The following is a 21,863-nucleotide window of genomic DNA, read 5'->3' as shown; positions in this document are numbered from 1 at the left end:
TTTACTTCTTGATGGTGCTTTATCCATAGTTGGATCTTTTTGGGAGGTGTTTTATAAACTGATGAAATTTTATCTGCAGGTGGTATAGATACTTTTATTTGAACATCCAAATACATCTTTTATAGTGAACCAATCAGTTTCATAGCTGTGTCATAGAATTAAGCTTGAGTTTCATCTCAGTTTGCTAACTATTTTGGTGAACATACCCTCTAAAAATTTAACAGGAAAAATTCAAGTTCATTTTCTGATGGGTAATGAGGACTAACTGGTTTACTAGGTACACTTTTTGTCTCTTTATCTTCATGGCATGTTTGTATTGAATAATACTAGCACTCAGCATCTTCTTATACCAAAATGCTTATCAAAAGCATTATCAAAACTTTCTCTCACCCAGGTCTCTAATATACTTCTCTTGCTTTTAATATTTTGCTCAGCATTACAAGAATCATCTTACAGGACACTATGTTATGTTTTAAAAAATATTTTATTTTCTAAGGGAAGTAAGCATAGTTATATCAGGTGTAGAAACTTCAGTGCTTGTCCTGGTGAGGTGGTGAGGAAGATTTGGAAATATTGGTGTTAGTTCGAGAAAACACCTTTGACAGAGCTGAAGATATCTTTGCCAGCATTTTAGATCCTTGTTTAGGAATACTAGCCTTCGGAGTTTCTGTGGACAAAGCAACAAAAGTAGTATAGATAATTATTAGACATTCTAGTTGAGGCAGCCATACTATACAATTAATGATTTAGAATTCAAAAACTGACATTTATAGAATAATTTATGGGATTAAAAACGAAAGATTCTTTTGATTGGATTCTTCCAACATTCCTGTGAAGGAAACAGGGAAAATATCTCCATTTTTGTATATGAATCTTGGCGAGGTCAGAAACCTTGCCTAAGGTCACATGAGGAGTGGCCAAGCTTGGACAGGGAACAGCTTTCTCTCATGGCATTATTATATGCTGCACTCTGATATTTTGTTAATCAGGTGTACAAAGAATACCTTTCTTTTTCTAGCAGAAAAACCTCTGAAAAAGTCTGATGAGCTAAACTCACAAGGGAAAGTAACTTTCAGCGCTATACAGTGAGGGTGTCTATTTCAGAGTGTTCACTTGAAAACAGAAGTGCATTAAAACTGCTATAATTTCTCACCACTTTGGGTAAACTTTTAGTTGATAACTTCAAGTATTTTTTATTTTTTGTCATGTAACAGAAGACTGTATAGATAATAAAAATTTCCATTTGGATTCATTTTTCTATACCACTCTTCAGGGCATGGACTCTCAGAATATATTATAATTTAACAAAATGAATATTTTACATGTAAAGACAAGTAAATATGTACTTCTCTGAAACTTTATGATAGGATGTGATAGGACATGAAAACACACATGATAGTAAAAGCCCATCTTTTCTTAATTTCAGTACATGCCAAAGTTCATGACTATACCTCTTGCAGTTACCTAGATTTGTCTTTTCTAGCAAGGTAATCTTCTATTGTTAAAGCTAAGATAGCCAACAGCAGATTTAAAACTAAGAAAGCCAACAGAATAAAGAATAAAAATGTATGTTTAGGTTTTTACTGTGCTATAAAAAGGAAAAAGCCAAAATCTGCAGCAGATAAGACAAAAGCATGAATGAAAGAGAAAGATGTATATTCTGAAAAGGCAAGATAAAACTTTCACTAACACGACCAAGGCACTGATACAAGGCTTCTGAAATTCTTGTTGGAGAGGTAAGAGTTAATGTTCTGAAAACTTGGTGGCCTTGTTAAAAATGCAGATTCCTGGGCATCATTACTCTAAGATGCTAACTTAGCCAGCTAGAGATGGTCCATTGTTAAAAAGTATTCTGGGTGGTTCCAGTATAAAGCAGTTCCTAGAAACACAATGAAGACACTGCCCAAATCCATATTCACTATTAGAAGACTGGTGGGTTGCTGGTGTCCTAGGTTAATAGCATCATCCCCAGAGAGAATAGTGAATGCTTGTGCTTATCAGTTAATAGCTCTTTTCGCAGTAAAACTTTAAGCTATCTTTGTCATTGAGGACATAATTCTGGGATGCAATGGCAACTCTATGGAACCACAATGTAGAGGGAAGAAAGAATGTTGGGTCAGAGTCAGAAGATATGTTTTTGAGCCCTAAAAGCTCTCCATTTGTTGGCTGTATAACCTCAGCCAGTTATTTACCTACATTTTCTCATTTGTAAATTAGGGCTGTAAGACTTGCAGAGGGAATATAATACGGTGTAGGAGATATGAACAAGTTTGGTTTGGTCCATAAAGTGTTTTGCATTACTTGATAAAACCTGAAAGTCAGGAATTTTCACATAGAACTTCCATTTCCACTTTCTTTGAAAAATGCTAGAACCTGAATTAGAAGTCCTGGCAACAATCCAGCATGCCAATGACTGGACCTGAGTAACAACTCCCTTCTTTAAATGGGGCATGACATCTCCAGTGGACCACAGACCCCTGCTCAAAATACTGCTCTTGTTTTTTACCTACCTAGCTCCTGTGAACATTTGATTATGTGAACTGTGGTCATGTTGAATGAGCTTAGGCTTTGAAGTCGGGCAGATCTGTTATTTGAATCCCAGCTCTGCAGCTTACTAGCTTGGGGTGACCTTGAGTAACCTACTCTCACTTTCTCTTTAGTAAAATGAAGATAGCTGATACCTGTTCAACATTAGTTCTGTTATCTATTACTCCTTTGGTTTAAGAATTGCATAGAAAACTACAAATGGAAATAATATCTTACTATTTATATTTTTATATATAGCAATCTCATATTGATAATACATGTCAATACTGCAAGGGAGAAACTACCCATTCTAGGAGTAATGTTAAAAAGATAGTATATTTTGTACCTGAAATGACTTCTTTTGAGGAATTCACACTACCAAGAATATTCTTGTTTCCTTCAAATATGGTGGTAAACTGCCAAGACAAAACAAAGTATTGACTCGATCTTTTGTTGGATACTACACACTAGAGATACCTAGAAATCCTCAAGAGATGTAGCACAATCATTACAGCATTTTATATAATTTCTGTGTTCTGCAGTCACAAATAATTATTCTCTGAGACTTAGACTCATACGTTTTGCCAATTATGATGGCTAGGATTGACCCTTTTCATAGATATGGGCCTTGGCTACCAAATGATGATTAAAGGTTCAGGCATGTTAAAAGTGACAAAAAATGTCAGCTCTGTCTCTCCCCCCTCCCCTTTTGGATGAATTGGAGTGAGAAGTAAGTTATAAATTCTTTTCTGATAATAGAGATAAGAGAAGGAAAATGGATGTTTACTATATAAGCCCAATTTCCTTTTATGGAAATTTTAGCAATTTTGGAATCTAGAGAAGTAAAGTAGGTGTGTGGAGCTAGGGCCAGGAACATGGCTCAGGTACTGGTTTTACTCTGTACGTCTTTATCATATCTTTGAATGCAAAGGGAGCAATTTTCCCAGAAAGGCATAAAATAGCCTGGGACAGGTACCTGGGCTTCACTGTAACTATTCTATAATGCTAGAAATTTAAAAAGTAAAAAAGTCAATGAAGTGAGGCTAAATACATGTAACATAAAATGTATTGTATATAGATTATGTAAAGACTACCAGATATTAATGAGTTTTACCACAATTCCTCCAAAAGGACTTGAGGTAGTTTATGTATTGAAATATTTTGAACAGGATGCCTGAAGAATAAAATGGAGCAGAGACTACCTAAAGAATTTATTCTCGGCATTGGCTTCACAGAGTTATCTGTGGAAAATTTTTAAAAAATATGAATACCTGTGTCCTATACCACCACTGGAATTGAAATCCTTGAGGGTGGGGCAGATATTGATATTAAAAAAAATCATGGCTCTAATTTGTGAGAATTAGAGTTGATAAGCCCTAATCTATAAGTAGGGAGCAGATGCTCCCTACTTATGAGATGAGTAATATACTTAAGTTCTGCTAAGAACTTCTAGCGTTGCATTAGATTCAGGAGTATTTGCTATTACTTCGTGGAACATTGTTAAAATCACTTAAGGTTTTTGTCTGAAAATTTCAAAATCTTGGCTATGTTGGAGTTGGCATCTCTTGTCCTTTCCCTTGAAAGTGGTAGACATTGTCTTAGTTCTTTGTATGTTAAGTAATATTGGATTGTATCCTGAGCATTTTAAACAATGTATGTGATTCTAAGAACTGTTAAAATTCTTTGTAGAAGGTTGATTTTTTTAAAGTACGTAATTAACCCATTAAGTTTCAGACCACACATCCTACTCTGCCTTCTATGGCTGTGGTTCCAATGTAAGTTCAGTTTTCAAAGTCTTGGTGTTATTTTTTAGTCTATACCACTATTAAGACTGTAGTTCAAGTTCTCATAGTCTTTTGTCTATAGAACTTCAGGTCAGTTCCTGGCATGCACATCTCAGGAGACAATTTATAAACAGATTTGGAGGGATTCCTTTTTTGATATCCCTCCTCTCTTTGATTTCTTTTAGTGTCTCTGACGCTCAACAGTCCCCTTTTCTGGTTCTATGCCTGGAATGCTGTGTGCTTCTAGCCTTCCTGTGTGCTGTCTCTCACATCCCATGACTGTATCCACGTCTGGGGTAAATTAACAAGAGAAAGCAGAGAAAAAAGTAGCACGTTTCCCCCTAATGTTCTTCAGGTTACTGGAGCCTTTTTCCTAATTCCTCTGGTCAGAAGGATTTTCTTTCAGTCCTAAGTGCCTCACAGCCTTTGCTGCCATTGTTGTGTAGCTTCATGGATGAAACTTACCTTGTGGCAGGGGCAGAAGACGGGGAAAAAGTGGGCTTCCCTATTTTCCATTTCATAGGAACTTCTTCCTAATTCTGGTAAGAGAGCAGTGGATTCTCTTGGAACTTTCTTATTTTATCCATTCCCTCTATATAATTACAGGATTTGAACTGCCCTGGGTCATTGCTAGGAGATGTGAGAGGAAAACACGCAGGAAACTCATAATGGTATTATTTTCTGAGTTTTGATTTCCCTCCTCAAACTCCTTCTATTATTTACTTTTCAGAACCCTCAGTAGTTGTCCAAAGTTTTTAGTTTTAATCAGTGAGAGATACAGGTGGAATGTGCTTATTACTCCACCTTACTCAGAACTGGACTGAATAACAACTTTAGTTATAGTTTTACCATGGAAAAAGCAGTAAGCAAGGAAAAGAGCAAGAACCAAAAGGGTCCAGATTAGCCTGCAATTCACTTTGGCACAAGGAATGGCCTGTCATCAGACTAGAGAATCATTGTCTCCCCTTTAGTGCCATATGATTTTACTTGGAAAATATGGCCTAAGTGCAGCCTGAGGTTGTCAAATAGATGTTTATGTTCAAAAATGAAGATTAGGTTGAGTGAGGAACTAACCCAGCATCTTTAGATATGTGGCAAAAGTTATCTTAAGTATGAGTTGTAGTTCTGAAAATTACTCTGATAATGAGAAGTGACTGGATAATCGATGGACTATAATGTCATGGGGTTGGGGAGATTTGCTTAAAAATGGGATTAAATTGAGTGAAGAAACAAACAAAACAGAAGAGGATTTGTAGCTTGAGCACTCATTGGAAGCTTTCTGAAAAGGATTAGCAAAGAGGACACTTTCTGAGTTTACACTGGAGAACAGCTGGGCCTTTTGGAAAACTGCCTTTAGACAGTCAGTCCTTAGGAATACAGAGAAATAGATGGAATCAGCAATTATTTCTTATAAACTGCTCTCTTCCATTTTTGCTTGTATTTCCTCCCTGCCACCACCAAGTCCCTCACTTGGGTCTACCTGCCCTAGGCAGGGCCAAGTGACTCACTCCCTCTAGGATTTCCTCCAGAGACTGCAGTAACAGGGTTAAGGGATGGAATTGCAATTAGGTGCTAGGGAGGAACGGTGGCTTATCCAGTGCACTTAAGCAAGGAATGATAACTTAACCCTAAGGTGAGAACTAATGGATTTCTTGGGTACCACCAACAAGTCTCAGCCAGGAGGAGAGATCTGAGCATGAAGAAATTGCAAATAGGGGAATGCTTCCTGATGCCTCTCAAATAGCACCACGTAGTCCCTGGTTTGACCTTGAAAATTGGGCTATGTTCACCTGGACTCCATGTATTCTAATTAGAGGATATTGAAAAATATTTACCTTAACACTGTTTGAACTTTCTGGCCTTCGTTCCCGAGAACTTGCTGTAGAGGGGGGAAAAATAGTATTTTTTTCTGAGGCATAAATAGTGTTGACACAAATCTGATCTTATTGTTTTTCACCAAAAAGTCATATAATTTAGGCTGATAGAGGAAATTATTATTATTTTTAGTGTACAGACAATGTGAACAAAACTGAAATAGGTGAGATTGCTAGAATTCTGTGGCATATCTTAGCCCTTCTTTTAGAAATTATGAAAGATGAAGTGTGATGTAGTAGGTAAGGCAGATTCTGTAACTTAGTAGGCATACATCTATGCATGGCCACTCAATCCCTACAGGCCTATTTATTGTACATGTAAAATGAGAAGTTACCCTGTAGGTGATTCCTAAGGGCCTTTCTAGCTTTAACACTCTTTGATTCTACATAGCTAATTAAAAGCAGATAATTGGAACAAAGAGGAAGGTGCTGGTCTTATGAAATACTCTGAGTGAAAATCAGGAGAATTTTGAGGCAATACCAAGAAGAAACCTTGTGGAGTTGTACAGAACTAAAAGTTACCTAAATTTCAGGTGAGGTCAAGACACCAGTAGAAGAATTCAACCCAAGGAGGTAGAAATGGTACTGTGAGATAAGTTTCATAACGACCCCAGCTAACGTGTTAGGGAGTCAGAAAACCCGAGTTTGAGTCTTGGCTTCACTACTTAGAGCTGTGTGAATATTGGCAAATTTAATCTAACTTCTCTCCCAGTTTCCTCCTATGTAGAATGTGAATAAGACTATCTTCCTGTCACTCAAGAGGACTCAATGAGATATCTCATACGTAAAAAGTATGCATTTTATAGACATGCGATCATCAAGAGTCCACACATGTGATTACTCTCTGAATTACCCTTTGGGTCAGTGTAGGTTCTGGAAAAAAATAGTAAAACCTCAATTAACTCAGATATGATAAGAGCTGATAATCTGACTTATCTGAGAAAATTGGTAAAATTTCATTGTTGGTTGATAATATTTCTGAAGTGTCTGACTCTATATCACATATAGCTGAACTGACTTTTGCTTTTAAATGACTGAGGACATTTGGGTTTACTACCAGGACTATTATTCCAAACACTAGTTTTTATGTTTCCAGGTTAGATGGCTATCAACTTTCCAGGATTATACTAGGAATTTGTTTTGATGAAGAGTCACAGAAAAATTCCTGCTAATTCAGGATCTAACATACTCAGATTTATTTGAGATTTTCTCCCATATTCTATATAAAACTATAAACTAAAATTAGGAATGTATGTGTTCAACCCTAAGCTTGTCACTGAACTCCAGACTGAAATATCCTATTGCTTATGTGACACCTCAACTTAAATATCTAATATCTAATACCTTAACATAACGAAAACAGAATTCTTGTGTAACCTCCTTAGATTCCCATAGTCTCTCCTATTTTACTAACTCCTCCTACTATATGCCTGTTTTAGGCTCTTGGGAATATAGCTGTGATCTTCATGGAGCTTACATTCTAGAGGGAGGTAGTGAAAAAACAATTAATTAAAACATACAGTCTGGCATATAGTAATAAATGCTAGGGAGAAAAATAGCAAAGAAGTGGAATATGCAGTGCCATCTTGAGAATGAGGTTACAATTTCAAAAAGTGGTCAAAGAAGATGTCACTGAGAAGGTGACATTGGAGCAAAGTTCTGAAGGTGAGGAATGAGCAATGTAGATACAGAGGAAAGAGCACTACATGAGGATCAGCAAGTGCAAAGACCCTGAATTCCTGGAATATTTGAGGAACAGCAAGAAGGTCAGTGAGGCCTGAGCAGGGTGAGCCAGAAAGAAACAGAGGAGGAGGTTAGAGAGGTAATAGGGGTTTGGAGTGATGTCCAGATGATGTATGGTTTTGCAAGCCACTGTAAGTTCTTTGGCTTCTGTCCCAGATGAGATGGGAAATACTTATACTTGGAATTATCTTTGATGCCCTGCCTCAAGTTACAATGTAAATTCTTTGAGATCAAGGACTTTTTCAGTTTTGTTCACACATGGGATTTTAGAACACAAAGGAGGTGCTCAGTAAAATCTTTGAATGAATGAATGAATAAACGATTGAATTGGACAGCTGCAATATTACTGAAGGATATAAGAATTAAGCTGGATAATTGCAACAAAGTTGGAAAAAACAAAACACTGAATTTAGGGTCAGGAGCCTTGGGATCTAGACTGTGTTCCGCCTCTGACTCAAAGTAATCTTGGACATTTTCTCATCTTGAGCTTGAGTTTCCTCATGTAAACAATGAGGGGCGTTATAGTAAGTGATTTCTGTCTAACTCTAGCAGCCTAGGATTCCATAATACAGGAATCATACAGTGATTATTTTGACCCCTGGTTATGGTACATTTATAGAATTTTGGCATGCTTACTGTTACTCTATGAATCCCATCTTAATAAAAATGACTTCCACTTCCAAGTTGAGAGAATATGTTTCTGTAGTAACAACCTAAGTGAGTTGTATGTTTGAAATAGCCAGGGTAAACCTGTGGTTCAAATTTCAAGGCCACTTTATAGTAAACATGACACTCAACCTCTTGGACATGCTACCATCGTTAGAACCACATTAATCATCTGAGGTTTCAACAGAGTGCCAAACAGTCATCATACAAATGTTCTAAGCAGTCAGTACAATTATAGATTAAAAAAACAACAACAAAGTGAGGTCCATACTAGCCATATTTAAATTTAAGCAAATAAATTTAGCTTTAAAAGTCTTTTTTGGGGTACATTTTGATAGGGTTAAGCACAAATGAAGGATAACTTCTCAAAGAAATTGTTAAATCCTAGTATCATGGGTTCTGGTTCAGCTAGAAACTATCATGATATACCCTGATTTTATGAATATTTCTCACAGGAGCATGGTAAATATAAATTCATATTATACTATATTCTTGACCAAAATCATTAATAAGACAAACTAGCTGACTTATTTTAACACATGTGTGATGTCGTACTGGATCATTTCTAAAAGTAGATAAACTCATAGGAAAAAAAAAAGTATCAATTTCAGGTTTGATAACTAAAAACACTGATCAAAGCAGTAGAGTGTCCTTTTGAATACTTTCTACTTTAAATCAAGAAATACAAAACTCCAACCTTCCGTAATTTTTGTACTTTTATCTGCCATACAATCTTCAGTCTCACTAAAACAAAAGAAAAAATATTTAATTTTTTTGTGTATTTAATGAATCAAGAAATTACTGGTTAAGTAAAAGAACAATCTCTCAGTCATTCTTCATATGGAAATAAACCTGGAAGAGTGTATCACTGAGTTTCCAAATTGAATGCAAATTATTTATAAATTGACTCTTTTTTCCCAACTTAAAAAATTTTGGTTAAATACACATAACACAAAATTTACCATCTTAACCATTTTTCAGTGTACAGTTCTTTGCTTGAGTACATTCACATTATTGTGCAACCATCACCACCATTCGTCTATAGAACTTTTTCATTTTCCCCAATTGCAACTCTGTACTCCTAAATACTAACACCACATATTCCTCTCTCTCCATCTCCTGGAACCAACCTTCACCTTTTGCCTCTGTGATTTGACTACTTAGGTATCTCATATAAGTGGAATCATATAATATTTGTCATTTTGAGACTGACTTATTCACTTAGCATAATGTCTTCAAGGTGACATATAGCATGTGTCAGGATGTTCTTCCTTTCTAAAACTGAATAATATTCTACTGAATGTATGTACCATATTTTGTTTTTCCATTCATCCATCAATGTACTCTTAGTGCTGCTTCCATGATTTGGCTATTGTGAATAATGATGCTATGAATATGAGTGTAAAAATATCTGCTTGAGTCCCCGTTTTCAATTCTTTGGGGTATATACCCGGAAGTAGAATTGCTGGATCATATGGTTACTCTATATATTTAACTTTTTAGAGAAACTCTCACACTGTTTTCCATAGTGACTGCACCATTTTAAATTCCCAGCAGCACTGTACAAGGGTTCCAGTTTCTTCACATTCTTGCCAACGTGTTATTTTCTGAAAATTTTTTTGATAATAGCTATCCTAATGGGTGTGCAATAGCATCTCATGGTTTTGACTTGCATTTCCCTGATGATTAGTGATGTTGAGGATCTTTTCATGTGCTTATTGCCCATTTGTACATCCTCTTTGTAGAAGTATCCAAGTCCCTTGCCCAATTTTTAATCAGGTTGTTTGGTTTTTTGCTGTTGTTGAGTTATAGGAGTTCTTTATGTATTCTGGATAGTAATCCCTTATCAGACATATGACTTGCAAATATTTTCTCCCATTCTATGTGCTAACTTTTCACTCTGTCCTTTGAAGCACAAAAGTTTTTAAATTTGGTTAAGTCAAACTTATCTAATTTTTCTTTTACTGCTTGTGCTTTTAGTATCATATCCAAGAAACTATTGTCAAATCCAGTGTCATGGGGCTTTCCCCCTATGTTTGCTTATAAGAGTTCTATAGTTTTATGTAGGTTTTTGATCCATTTTGAATTAGTTTTTATACACAATATAAGGTAAGGGTCTAACTTCATTTTTGTTTGTGTGTGGTTATCTAGTTTTCCCAACACTGTTTGTTGAAAAGACTTTTTTTTTCTCCATTGGATGGTCTTGGCATGCTTATCAAAATTTATTTGACCATATATTAAGGATTTGTTTCTGGGCTCTTTATTCTATTCCATTGGTCTACATATCTGTCTTCATGTCAGCACCACACTGTTTTGATTACCATAGCTCTGTGGTAAGTTTTGAAATCAGGAAGTCCAAGTATGTTCTTCCTTTTCAAGATTGTTTTGGCTGTTTGGAGTCCTTTGAGATACTACATAAATTCTAGGATGAATTTTTTCTTCTCCTGCAGGAAAAGGTCATTAAGTATTTTTATAAGGATTCATTTAATCTGTAGAATCCTTTGCGTAATACTGAAATCTTAACGGCCTATTTCCATTAATCTGTGTCTCCTTTAATTTCCTTTAGGTATGTTTTGTAGTTTTCAGTGTACAAATCTTTTGCCGCTTGGTAAGTCCATTCCTAAATATTCTGTTTGATACTAGTGTGGATTGAATTTTTCTTCGTTTTTGGATTGTTCATTGTTAAGTGTTTAGAAATGCAATTTTCTTCTTCTGTGTTGATTCTATATCCAGCAACTTTGATGAATTCATTTATTTGTTCTAAGAGTTTTCTTTCTTTTTTGTATAGAATCTTTAGGGTTTTCTACATATAAGATAATGCCATCTGTGAACAGAGCTCACTTTACTTCTCATCCAATTTAGATGCCTTTTATTTCTTGCCTAATTACTCTGGCTAGGACTTCTGGTAATATACTCAACAGAAGTGATAAGAATGGGCACCCTTGTCTTTTTCCTGAGCTTAGAGGAAAATCTTTCAGAATTTCACCCTGAGTACAATAATGTTAGTTGTAGTTTTTCCATATATGGCTTTTATTATTTCAATGTAATTTGCTCTTATTTCTAGTCTGTTAAGTGTCATTATCATGAAAAGGTGTTGAATTTTGTTAAATGGTTTTTCCTGCATTAGTTTAGATAAGAATGTGTTTCTTTTTCCTTCATCCTGTTAATGTCTTGTGTTACACTGACTGATTCTCATATGTTGAACTTCCCTTGTATTCCTGGGATAAATCAACCTTAGTCATAGTGTATAATCATTTTAATCTGCTATTGAATTCTGTTTACTAGTATTTTGTTGAAGATTTTTGTATCAATAGTTTGAAGAGGTTTTTTCTTGTTTTCTTTGGAGGAAGTTTACTTTACATCAATAGGATGATTGATGTAAAGGATGATTGGTTTTAATTCTCCTTTAAATGTTTGCTACAATCCACCAGTGAAATCATCTGGTCCTGAGTTTTTCTTTGTTAGGAGCTTCTTAATTACTGATTCAATTTCTTTACTAGTTATAGGTTTCTTCAGATTTTTCCATTTTTTCATGAATCAATCTTGGTAGGTCATGTTTTTAGGAATTTGTCTATTTCATTTAGATTATCCAATTTGTTGGCATACAATTGTTAATAGTACTCTTATACTTCTTTTTACTTCTGTAAAATCATAGTACTCTTATAATTCTTTTTATTTCTGTAAAATCAGTTATAATGTCTCTTCTTTCACTTATGATTTTAGCTATTTGAGTCTTCTCTTTTTTTTTCCTTAGGCAATGTAGCTAAAATTTGTCAATTTTATCAATGTTTTGAAGAACCAACTCTTGGTTTCACTGATCTTATTTTTGTATTCTCTTATTTTATCTATCTCTACTTTAATCTTTATTATTTCCTTCCATCTAATAGTTTTGAGTTTAGCTTATTTTTCTTTTTCTAGGTAGGTATTTAAGATGTAATGTTAGGTTGTTATTATAAGATCTTTTTTCTTTTTTATTGAAGTATAGTTGCTTTACAATGTTTTGTTAGCTTCTGCTGTACAGCAAAGTGAGTCAGTTATACGTATACATATAACCACTCTTTTTAGATTTCCTTCCCATTTAGGTCACCACAGATCATTGAGTAGAGTTCCCTGTGCTAAACAGTATGTTCTCAATAGTTACCTATTTTATACATAGTAGTGTATATATGTCAATCCCAATCTCCCAATTAGTCCCACCCTACCCTTTTCCCCTTGGTAACCATAAGTTTGTTCTCTACTTATGTGACTATTTCTGCTTTGCCAGTAAGTTCATCTGTACATTTTTCTAGATTCCACATATAAGTGATATTATATGATATTTGTTTTTCTCTTTCTGACTTACTTCAATCTGTATGACCATCTCTAGGTCTTTCCATGTCTCTGCAAATGGCACTATTTTGTTCCTTTTTATGGCTAATATTCCATTGTATATATGTACCACATCTTCTTTATCCATTCCTCTGTCGATGGACTTTTAAGTTGCTTCCATGTCTTGGCTATTGTAAACAGTGATGCAGTGAATATTGGGGTGCATGTATCCTTTCGGACCATGTTTTTCTCCAGATATATGCCCAGGAGTGAGATTGCAGGATAATATGGTAGCTTTATTTTCTTAAGGATCCTCCATACTGTTCTCCACAGTGGCTGTACCAATTTACATTTCCACCAACAGTGCAGGAGGGTTCCCTTCTCTTCACACTCTCTCCAGCATTTATTGTTTGTGGATTTTTTTGATGATAGATATTTTGACTGGTGTGAGGTGATATCTCCTTGTAGTTTTGATTTGCACATCTCTAATTAGCAATGTTGAATATCTTTTCATGTGCCTCTTGCCCATCTGTATGTCTTCTTTGGAGAAATGTCTATTTAGGTCATCTGCCTATTTTTTGATTGGGTTGTTTATTTTTATGATAGTAAGTCACATGAGCTGTTTGTAAATTTTGGAGACTAATCACTTGTCTGTCACATCATTTGGAAATATTTTCTCCCATTCTGTGCGTTTCCTTTTCATTTTGTTTATGATTTCCTTTGCTGTGCAAAAGCTTTTAATTAGGTCCCATTTGTTTAGTTTTGTTTTTTGTTTTTTGTTTTTTTTTGGTGATATGCGGGTCTCTCACTGTTGTGCCTCTCCTGTTGTGGAGCACAGGCTCCGGACACGCAGGCTCAGTGGCCATGGCTCACGGGCCCAGCCACTCTGCGGCATGTGGGATCTTCCCGGACCAGGGCATGAACCCGTGTCCCCTGCATCGGCAGGCGGACTCTCAACCACTGCACCACCAGGGAAGCCCTACTTTTGTTTTTATTTCCATTACTCTGGGAGATGGATTGAAAAAGATATTGCTGCAATTTATGTCAGAGAGTGTTCTGACTATGTTTTCCTCTAAGAGTTTTATAGTGTCCAGTCTCACATTTAGGTCTTTAATCCATTTTCAGTTTATTTTTGTGTATGGTGTAAAAGAGTGTTCTAATTTCTTTTTTCTTTTTTTTTTTTTTTACATGTAGCTGTCCAGTTTACACAGCACGACTTATTGAAGGGGCTGTCTTTTCGCCATGGTATATTCTTGTTTCTTTTGTCATAGAATAGGTGACCACAGGTGTGTCGGTTTATCTCTGGGCTTTCTATCCTGTTCCATTCATCTATATTTCTTTTTTTGTGCCAGTATCATACTGTCTTGATTACTGTAGCTTTGTAATATAGTCTGAAGTGAGGAATCATGATTCCTCCAGCTCTCTTTTACTCTCTCAAGTTGCTTTGGTTATCTGGGGTCTTTTGTGTCTCCACACAGATTTTTTTGTTCTAGTTTGTGAAAAATGCCATTGGTAATTTTTTTTTTTTTTTTTTTTGTGATACGCGGGCCTCTCACTGTTGTAGCCTCTCCCATTGCAGAGCACAGGCTTTGGACATGCAGGCTCAGCAGCCATGGCTCACGGGCCCAGCCGATCCGCGGCATGTGGGATCCTCCCGGACTGGGGCACGAACCCATGTCCCCTGCATCGGCAGGCGGATTCTCAACCACTGCGCCACCAGGGAAGCCCATCCATTGGTAATTTGATAGGGATTGCATTGAATCTGTAGATTGCCTTAGGTAGTATAGTCATTTTGAGAATATTGATTCTTCCAATCCAAGAACCTGGTATATCTTCTGTTTGTGTCATCTTTGATTTCTTTCATCAGTGTTGTATAGTTTTTGGAGTACAGGTCTTTTGTCTCCTTAGGTAGGTTTATGCCTAGGTATTTTATTCTTTTTGCTGCAATGGTAAACGGAATTGTTTCCTTAACTTCTTATTCTGATCTTTCATTATTAGTGTATAGAAATGCAAGATATTTCTGTGTATTAATTTTGTAACCTGCAGCTTTACTAAATTCATTGACGAGCTCTAGTAGTTTTCTGGTAGTGTCTTTAGGATTTTCTATGTATAATATCATGTCATCTGCAAACAGTGATAGTTTAACTTCTTCTTTTCCAATTTGAATTCCTTTTATTTCTTTTTTTTTTTTCTGATTGTCAGAGCTAGGACTTCCAAAACTATGTTGAATAAAAGTGCAAGACTGGGCATCCTTGTCTTGCTCCTGATCTTAGAGGAAATGTTTTCAGCTTTTCACTGAGTATGATGTTAGCTGTAGGTTTGTCGTATATGGCCTTTATTATATTGAGGTATGTAATCCCTCATTTCCTCCACTACTGCCTTCCTTTGTGTCAGTTGAGGTTTTGCAGAGATGCATTTTGATTACCTTTTTATTTCCTTTCATTTATATTCTATATTTTCTTTGTTACCACACAGATTCCATATAATGTTCTAAAGTTATGACAGTCTATCTTAAATTGATACCAATTTAACCTCAACTTCATACAAAGACTCTACTCCTTTATAGATCAACACCCATCCCTTTGTTATTACTGTCCCAAATTATGGCTTTATATATTCCATGCCCATCAGCATAAATTTATAATTATGTGTTTTCTAAATCTTGTAGAAAATAAAAGTGGAATTATGAACTGAAATTATTATAATACTGGTTTTTATATTTGTCCCTGTGTTTACCTTTACTAGAGAGTTTTATATTTTCATATGGTTTTGAGTTACTGTCTAGCATCTTTTACTTTCAATTTGAAGAACTTCTTTTAGTGTTTCTTGCAGTCATGTCTAATGGTAATGAACTTTCTCAGCTTTTTGTTTTAGTTTTTGTCTTAGAATATTCTGATTTCTTTCTCATTTTTGAAGGGTATTTTTTGCTGGTTATAGTGTTCTCACTTGATAGTTTTCTTTCTTTTAGCCCTTTAAATATATAATCTACTGCCTTCCATCCTGCAAGATTGCTTCTGAAAATTTTACTGATAACTTTATGGAGATCTCTTGTACAAGTCATTTCTGTCTTGTCACTTTCAAGACTCTCTTTTTGTCTTTGGCTTTTGATGACTGTGATTATAAGATGTCTCAGGTAGTCTCTGAGTGCTTATGCTACTTAGAATTCACTGAACTTATTGTATTTGTATATTCATGCTTTTTCAAATATGAGGAGGTTTTAGCCATTATTTCCTCAAATAATCTCCCTGCCCCTTTCTCTCTCTCTTCTCTGGAACTCACCATGGTGTGTGTGTGTGTGTATATATATATATATATATATATATATATATATATACACACACACATATATATATATATACTTACATATGTATATATCACTGCTTGAAGGTATCCATTAAGTGCCACAGAATCTGTTCACTCTTTGTTCAGTCTTTTCTTTTTGCTGCTCAGACTCAATAATTTCAAATGACTTGTGTTCAAGTTCACTGATTCTTTCTTCAATTTGATTGAGTCTGCTCTTGAATCATCTAGTGAATTTTTGAGCTCCAGAATTTCTGTTATTTCTGTCTGGTTCCTCTTTAGTTTCTATCTCTTTGTTTTTATTTATATGTATTTTATTCATATACTTTCCCCCTGATTTCCTTTAGTTCTTTGTCTGTGTTTTTCTGTAGCTTTTGAACATATTTAAGACAGTTATTTTAAAATCTTTTTCATGTATGTCTAATTCGTGTGCTTCTCCATGGACATTTTCTGGGAATTTATTTGGTTTCTTAAAATGTGCCCTATTTTCATTAATATGCATTGTGATCTTATGTCGAAATTTGAGCATTTAAAGAAATAGCTACCTCTTCCAGTTTTTGGAGATTGTTGTAGAAGCCCTTCACATTATAATTAGTAGGACTCTGAACCTTGGGAACAGTCTGAGGTAAAGCCTTCAAATCTTACTTTTCTTCTGGGTATATGTCCTTCTGGGCCCATGTATGTACTTTTTTTTTTTCCTTCTTCCATTTTCCTGACCTGCTTTTCAATGTTTTATTTCCTAAGGGTCTCATCATGTTTCTTCTAAGGGCCTTAGCTATCTTATTGTTTCCCCCTGCCTGTAATCTCTTTCCCTCAGGTACCTGTTTGTGCATCTGCAGTCCCTTGTGATTTTCATGCACCATGGCATCCATCTACTGACTTCAGTGGCTTCTAGGCTTAGACCCAAACAATGCCAGCATTCCCAATTTGAGCTCCTATTCAGGTGAGACAGAAAACATTCCCTCAGGCAGCCCACAGATAGGCCCAAACATTACAAACAAGTTCCAATCTACTCTTTCCACCTCAAGAGAGAAAACTGAGAATTGGGCCATTTCTTCCCAACTGTGCCACATTATGTTGCAGAAGGGGGTTGGGCAAAAACAAGTAAAAGTGTGTGGAATTTCCTGCCACTTTGAATGTGGCTTTTCTTTGATTGGGCATTCCCTTGGTTGCTGCAGTTATTTGACTGGTTTCCAGAGCTCCTATAAAGTTGTTTTAGCAGTGTGTAGTTGTCTATTTTTTCTTCCTACAAGAAAATAAGGGTGTGCAGTTTCTTGGTCTGCTATCTTGCTCTAAATTATCTTTTATTTGGTATTATCTGTGTCCTCTGTCTCCACTGATATAAACAATAGAGAGGTACCTGCATTACTAATTTTGTATGTTAATATAATCATTACACAGGAAAAAAGAGGCAATGATTGGTCAGGAAAATATGTCCCAAAATAGTGTCAGTGTCAAAAAGAAACAATTCCATCATGTTGAGTGGGAAAAAATTATAACCAGGTAGATTTTTCTCCTATTTATACCTATTGCTTCTCCCACAATAGAAATGCTACCTCTTCTAGGTTATGAATATTCTTATAAACTTAAGAATAATTTTAGACAAGTTCTAACTGTTTTCGATAGTTATTGTTTTAGATATAGTTATTAATTAGATTTCAAGTCTACTGTGTACTTTTTCTCTCTGTCCTCTATAAATGCCATATAGTTCAGACTTTCCTCCTATAGTCATCCGAACTTGGGTTGCCTTCTCCTCATGTAAATGCTGTCCATCTTTACAGGCCCACATCAAACTCAATTGCTTTCTAGAATTCATCCCTGAATGCTTCGGCTTACACTGCTCCCTCTCTTATTTGGATTCTTCTTAGAGGCAGTTATACACACTGGAGCATTTTGTTACTTAAAGAGAGTTGAGCAGGAACCCTTTGGGCTGAAAGGCACTGGGTCACAATAGAATCTGCTCTATCTTCCAGGTAAGAAAAACAAAAAAGAAAACCAAAACACACTAGCAAATTCTTCATCCAAGACACTGCTATACTAGGAAGAACATAGAGGCCAAGTAACTAGAAATGGGGAATCAGATAGAAAGGAGAGGGTTTAGGGAATGTCCACAGTAGGGAGCCAAGGGAGAAAAGGATAAGGAGTGAGGGAAGGTCTAGGGCTGAATACTTGCCCAATCGTAGTTTTACCAGAGACCTCATTCTTCCCATAAGCATTACTTTCATCTCATATTTCTATTTTTATATTGCTTTAATCTCATGTACCCAGCAGATGAAATCAGGTCTTCTTGGTTGTATGAAGATGAACTCATAATTCTGTGTATGAAGTAATGTGTCGGCTCAGAAATATGGTTTCTTTCTTCTTTCTGGAAAAGTGCAAACCATATGTTATATAAAGTAGCATTTGATATGCACTTTCTCATATACTTGGCATATTCTGCCCTCTAATCTACACTATTATTAGAAAAAGTTTCAGAGATTACATTAAAAATGGATGAACACTGTAATTCTAATTAAAATGTCTCTTTCCAATAATTCTTTGGAAATGGCTAGTAAAGATGATCTATATTATAATATTGAAGTCTGAATAAACATTAAAGATTAACCTAGCACAAACTTTGAAGAATATAGTTTTCCATTTCTGTACTTTACAAATATTTTAATGAAAACTTAGTTCAAAAAGAAAAAAAACAGATATATATATATAATTCTGGTCAGTTCAGAAGCTTGTCAAGTCAGTCATCTTAACCGTACTCTGATCTGTTTGTTGGGAAGTCATGTGTGATTTTATGGCTATAACTTTTGTAAGAATACCTTAATTGTTATGTCTATTAGAATCTTGAAAAAACAGACTACTATTATTGGGATTATTGTATATGAACAATAATCCATTATATGAAATCCATTTTGACTTTTGGTATTGTTATAACAATTCTTTAGTTATCTATGAAGCCAGGATTTCTGACTATGAGGCTCAGGAAAACTATTCTGCAGACTGCATTTGGTCATGTAATCACACATAGATTCCCAACAAATAGGTCAGAGTATGTGTTAAAATGATTTACCTGGGAAACTTCTGAACTGAAGAGTTGTATCTCTGTTCTTTTTCTCTGGCTCATCTCAGCTTTTGTGTTAACCTAGGAATAATGTCAAATGGATAATCAATAGAATTGTCTCACCAGGAAATCCTGTACCATATACACTTTTCCAAGACATGTTTTGGTATGGATTTTTGGACAGGAACCACCCAAAGGGTCACTGAAGTCTAGACCATTATGTTATGTGAGGGGTATGGTATTAGGGACAAGAGCTGTTCCCCATGACGAGAGTGGAGTTTATGGGCTGATTGCAAGGGTGATATTTAAAATATTTTGATTAACTTAACTTTGGGAAAGTTGGCTAACTTGTAAGGAAAAAGTTGGCTATGTAACTGCCCAAAAGATATATATCTATTAAAGTGAGAGTCAAGATTCAAACTCAGACAATCTGAATTCGTATGGATTCTTTTTTACCTCTTCCTACCTTGGCCTATTTTCTGGTCCCACCCTACCTGCTCAAAAGGTATTTGTCAGCCAAAATACAAAAGGGCTGGAATCTATTAAAAGATGGATGTAAATAATTAGCTTGCATTTCTCTTAAATAGCTTCCATTTTCTGTTATCCCTGGACTTCTAGCTAATATATGTCTCTTTCCATTACCTGCTTTCCCTCAATTCTGTTTCATGGCTTCATCTGTTAGTTATTTCTCTCATACTGTAAATGTTGCCAGACTAAGGAAGAGACTATCTGGAACCATTTTAGTATTTTTTTCTGCCCAATTAAGGTACATTCTTGGACAGAATTTCTGAAGATCTCTACTCTTTCCATAGATATCTGGTTATTGAGAGTCATATTTCTCACTCACCTTCCTCTGTGGCTTTTCCTCCCAAATAGAATCTGTTTCAGTCAAGGTTCTTGAGCAGGTGGCCATGTCAAGTTTAGCAAGAGTTCTTTTAACTTGTCCCTCCTTCGGTTCTATTACATGATTTGAGGTTGCTTCAGTATTTTCAACATTTGCATTGGATGTGGGCTGACAACATTTGCTTAATGAAAAATTCTTTTTCAGGCTACTTGTGCTTCGTGTTGGCTTGGGAGAAACAACTTTGGTTTCTATTGGCTTTGTGGCTTCTTTCACTTGATCTTCAACTTTTTCTCCTAAGTGTTCTTCTTGTACAATCTCTCTTAAAACAACTTCATTTTCATCAGACATTAGTTCCTCTTCTATGGTACTTTCTGAAACTTCTTGATCAATATCATGAGCTACTAACCGAAGGATAAGTTCTTTTTTGTTCTGAACATCTTTTAAAAGCTCCACCTTGGTGATATCAGGCTTCCTTATATTCTGAAATGAATTTCTGCAAACAGCCTGGAATTGAAGGTATAATGAATATCAAAAACAAATGCCTCAATCACTTTTCCTATGATTCTATTATAATACAGCTATTTTAGTATGATTTCTAGTTTCATTGTTAAAGTAGTATTATCTTAAGATGCCATGCTTACATTAGCAATATTTTAAAAAAGAAACATGAAAATTGTAAGAAATATTTGTTGGTATCATTTCTTTTACCTTCAGAGGTTATTTTATTAATCTACCATAATTTACTTCAGAGTTTAAAGGAAGGACTAAAGGAAGGACTTTTTCTTCTTTTTTTGGTTAAACTTTATATTTTGTTGCATCATATTTACTTCTTTGTTTTTTGGTTACTTTGAAAGTTTGTGACAGAAGTAGACATGATAATATATTTTTCTAAAATTGTAGATGGGTTATCACAGAGAAATTGAAATGTACATATTTTCAACAAGAAAGCAAGGTATTATCTGATCTTGACTTTTAAAAATGATGAATAACCAAGATTGTGAAGGTCTTTGACTCTTTAATCCCTATCATTCCACCCCTGATCCTTTGGATATATTTTCCAAAAGAATCTTGAAAATATAAATCTTCATTTTTTTTTCACCTCCCTAGTCAAATCTCACTTTCCATTTTCAATGTCTTAAGACAGATAAAAGACAGTTACAATTAAATAATAGAACTTCTGCATTTCAGTAGCCTTTGATGATGCCACAGAACCTCCAAATTGTTTTTGAGTTAATAATTCTAGACTTCAACATCCCTGTGTAACACTTTAAGCCAGCTTTTTCAGATATTGGTGTCCTAAAAGAATATCTTCTGTGGAAAAAAAATATAGAAACAGCTTCCTTAAGAATTTAAAACCAATCAGTTTTGATTTTCTGTGTTAGTGGAGGGGACCAGTGGTTTACAAAATCCAAAATCTTTCTATATGGCTTTGGAATTTGTGACTATATATGGTTTTCATATGTACATGCCTAGTGTGTTGGGAACTTATGGTATCTCAAAACAGAAAATAAAGCCCTTGGGTGAGGCCAACAAGTGTCTAGATTCGCTGATCTAATCTACTGTTCTTTGGTTTCTTCTCTGGTCCCTATGCAGGAGATTGATACTCAGATTGGTACAAATCGTATGTCGTATCAGAGTTGTCTAGGTCTGCTTCTTTGTGTTTTATTTTGAGGATGGATTTTCTTCCCCTTAAGAGGACAGCAGTAATTATTTTGGTTTAAATATTCCCATCCTGCTTTCCTGTGGTCTATAAATGACTTAAT

At 35.3% G+C, this 21,863-nt stretch overlaps 1 protein-coding gene across 1 annotated transcript in view; it reads right to left on the bottom strand.

The window, feature by feature from the left end:
• Positions 1–530: 530 nt before the first annotated feature.
• Positions 531–21,863, bottom strand: part of FSIP2 (fibrous sheath interacting protein 2) — a gene marked incomplete at both ends in the record, with an annotated part of 127,877 nt that continues 106,544 nt past the window's right edge. The window contains 6 exons of the mRNA XM_082841580.1: positions 531–667; positions 2,873–2,942; positions 6,146–6,189; positions 9,291–9,337; positions 18,466–18,566; positions 20,104–20,604. Of these exons, the coding sequence (XP_082697706.1) occupies positions 531–667; positions 2,873–2,942; positions 6,146–6,189; positions 9,291–9,337; positions 18,466–18,566; positions 20,104–20,604 (900 nt within the window). The remainder of the gene's footprint in view (positions 668–2,872; positions 2,943–6,145; positions 6,190–9,290; positions 9,338–18,465; positions 18,567–20,103; positions 20,605–21,863) is intronic.

The sequence above is a fragment of the Leucopleurus acutus genome, assembly GCF_964270905.1.
Source record: "Leucopleurus acutus genome assembly, chromosome: 6".
Classification (NCBI taxonomy): Eukaryota; Metazoa; Chordata; class Mammalia; order Artiodactyla; family Delphinidae; genus Leucopleurus; species Leucopleurus acutus.
This window is presented reverse-complemented; position numbering and strand designations above follow the sequence as displayed.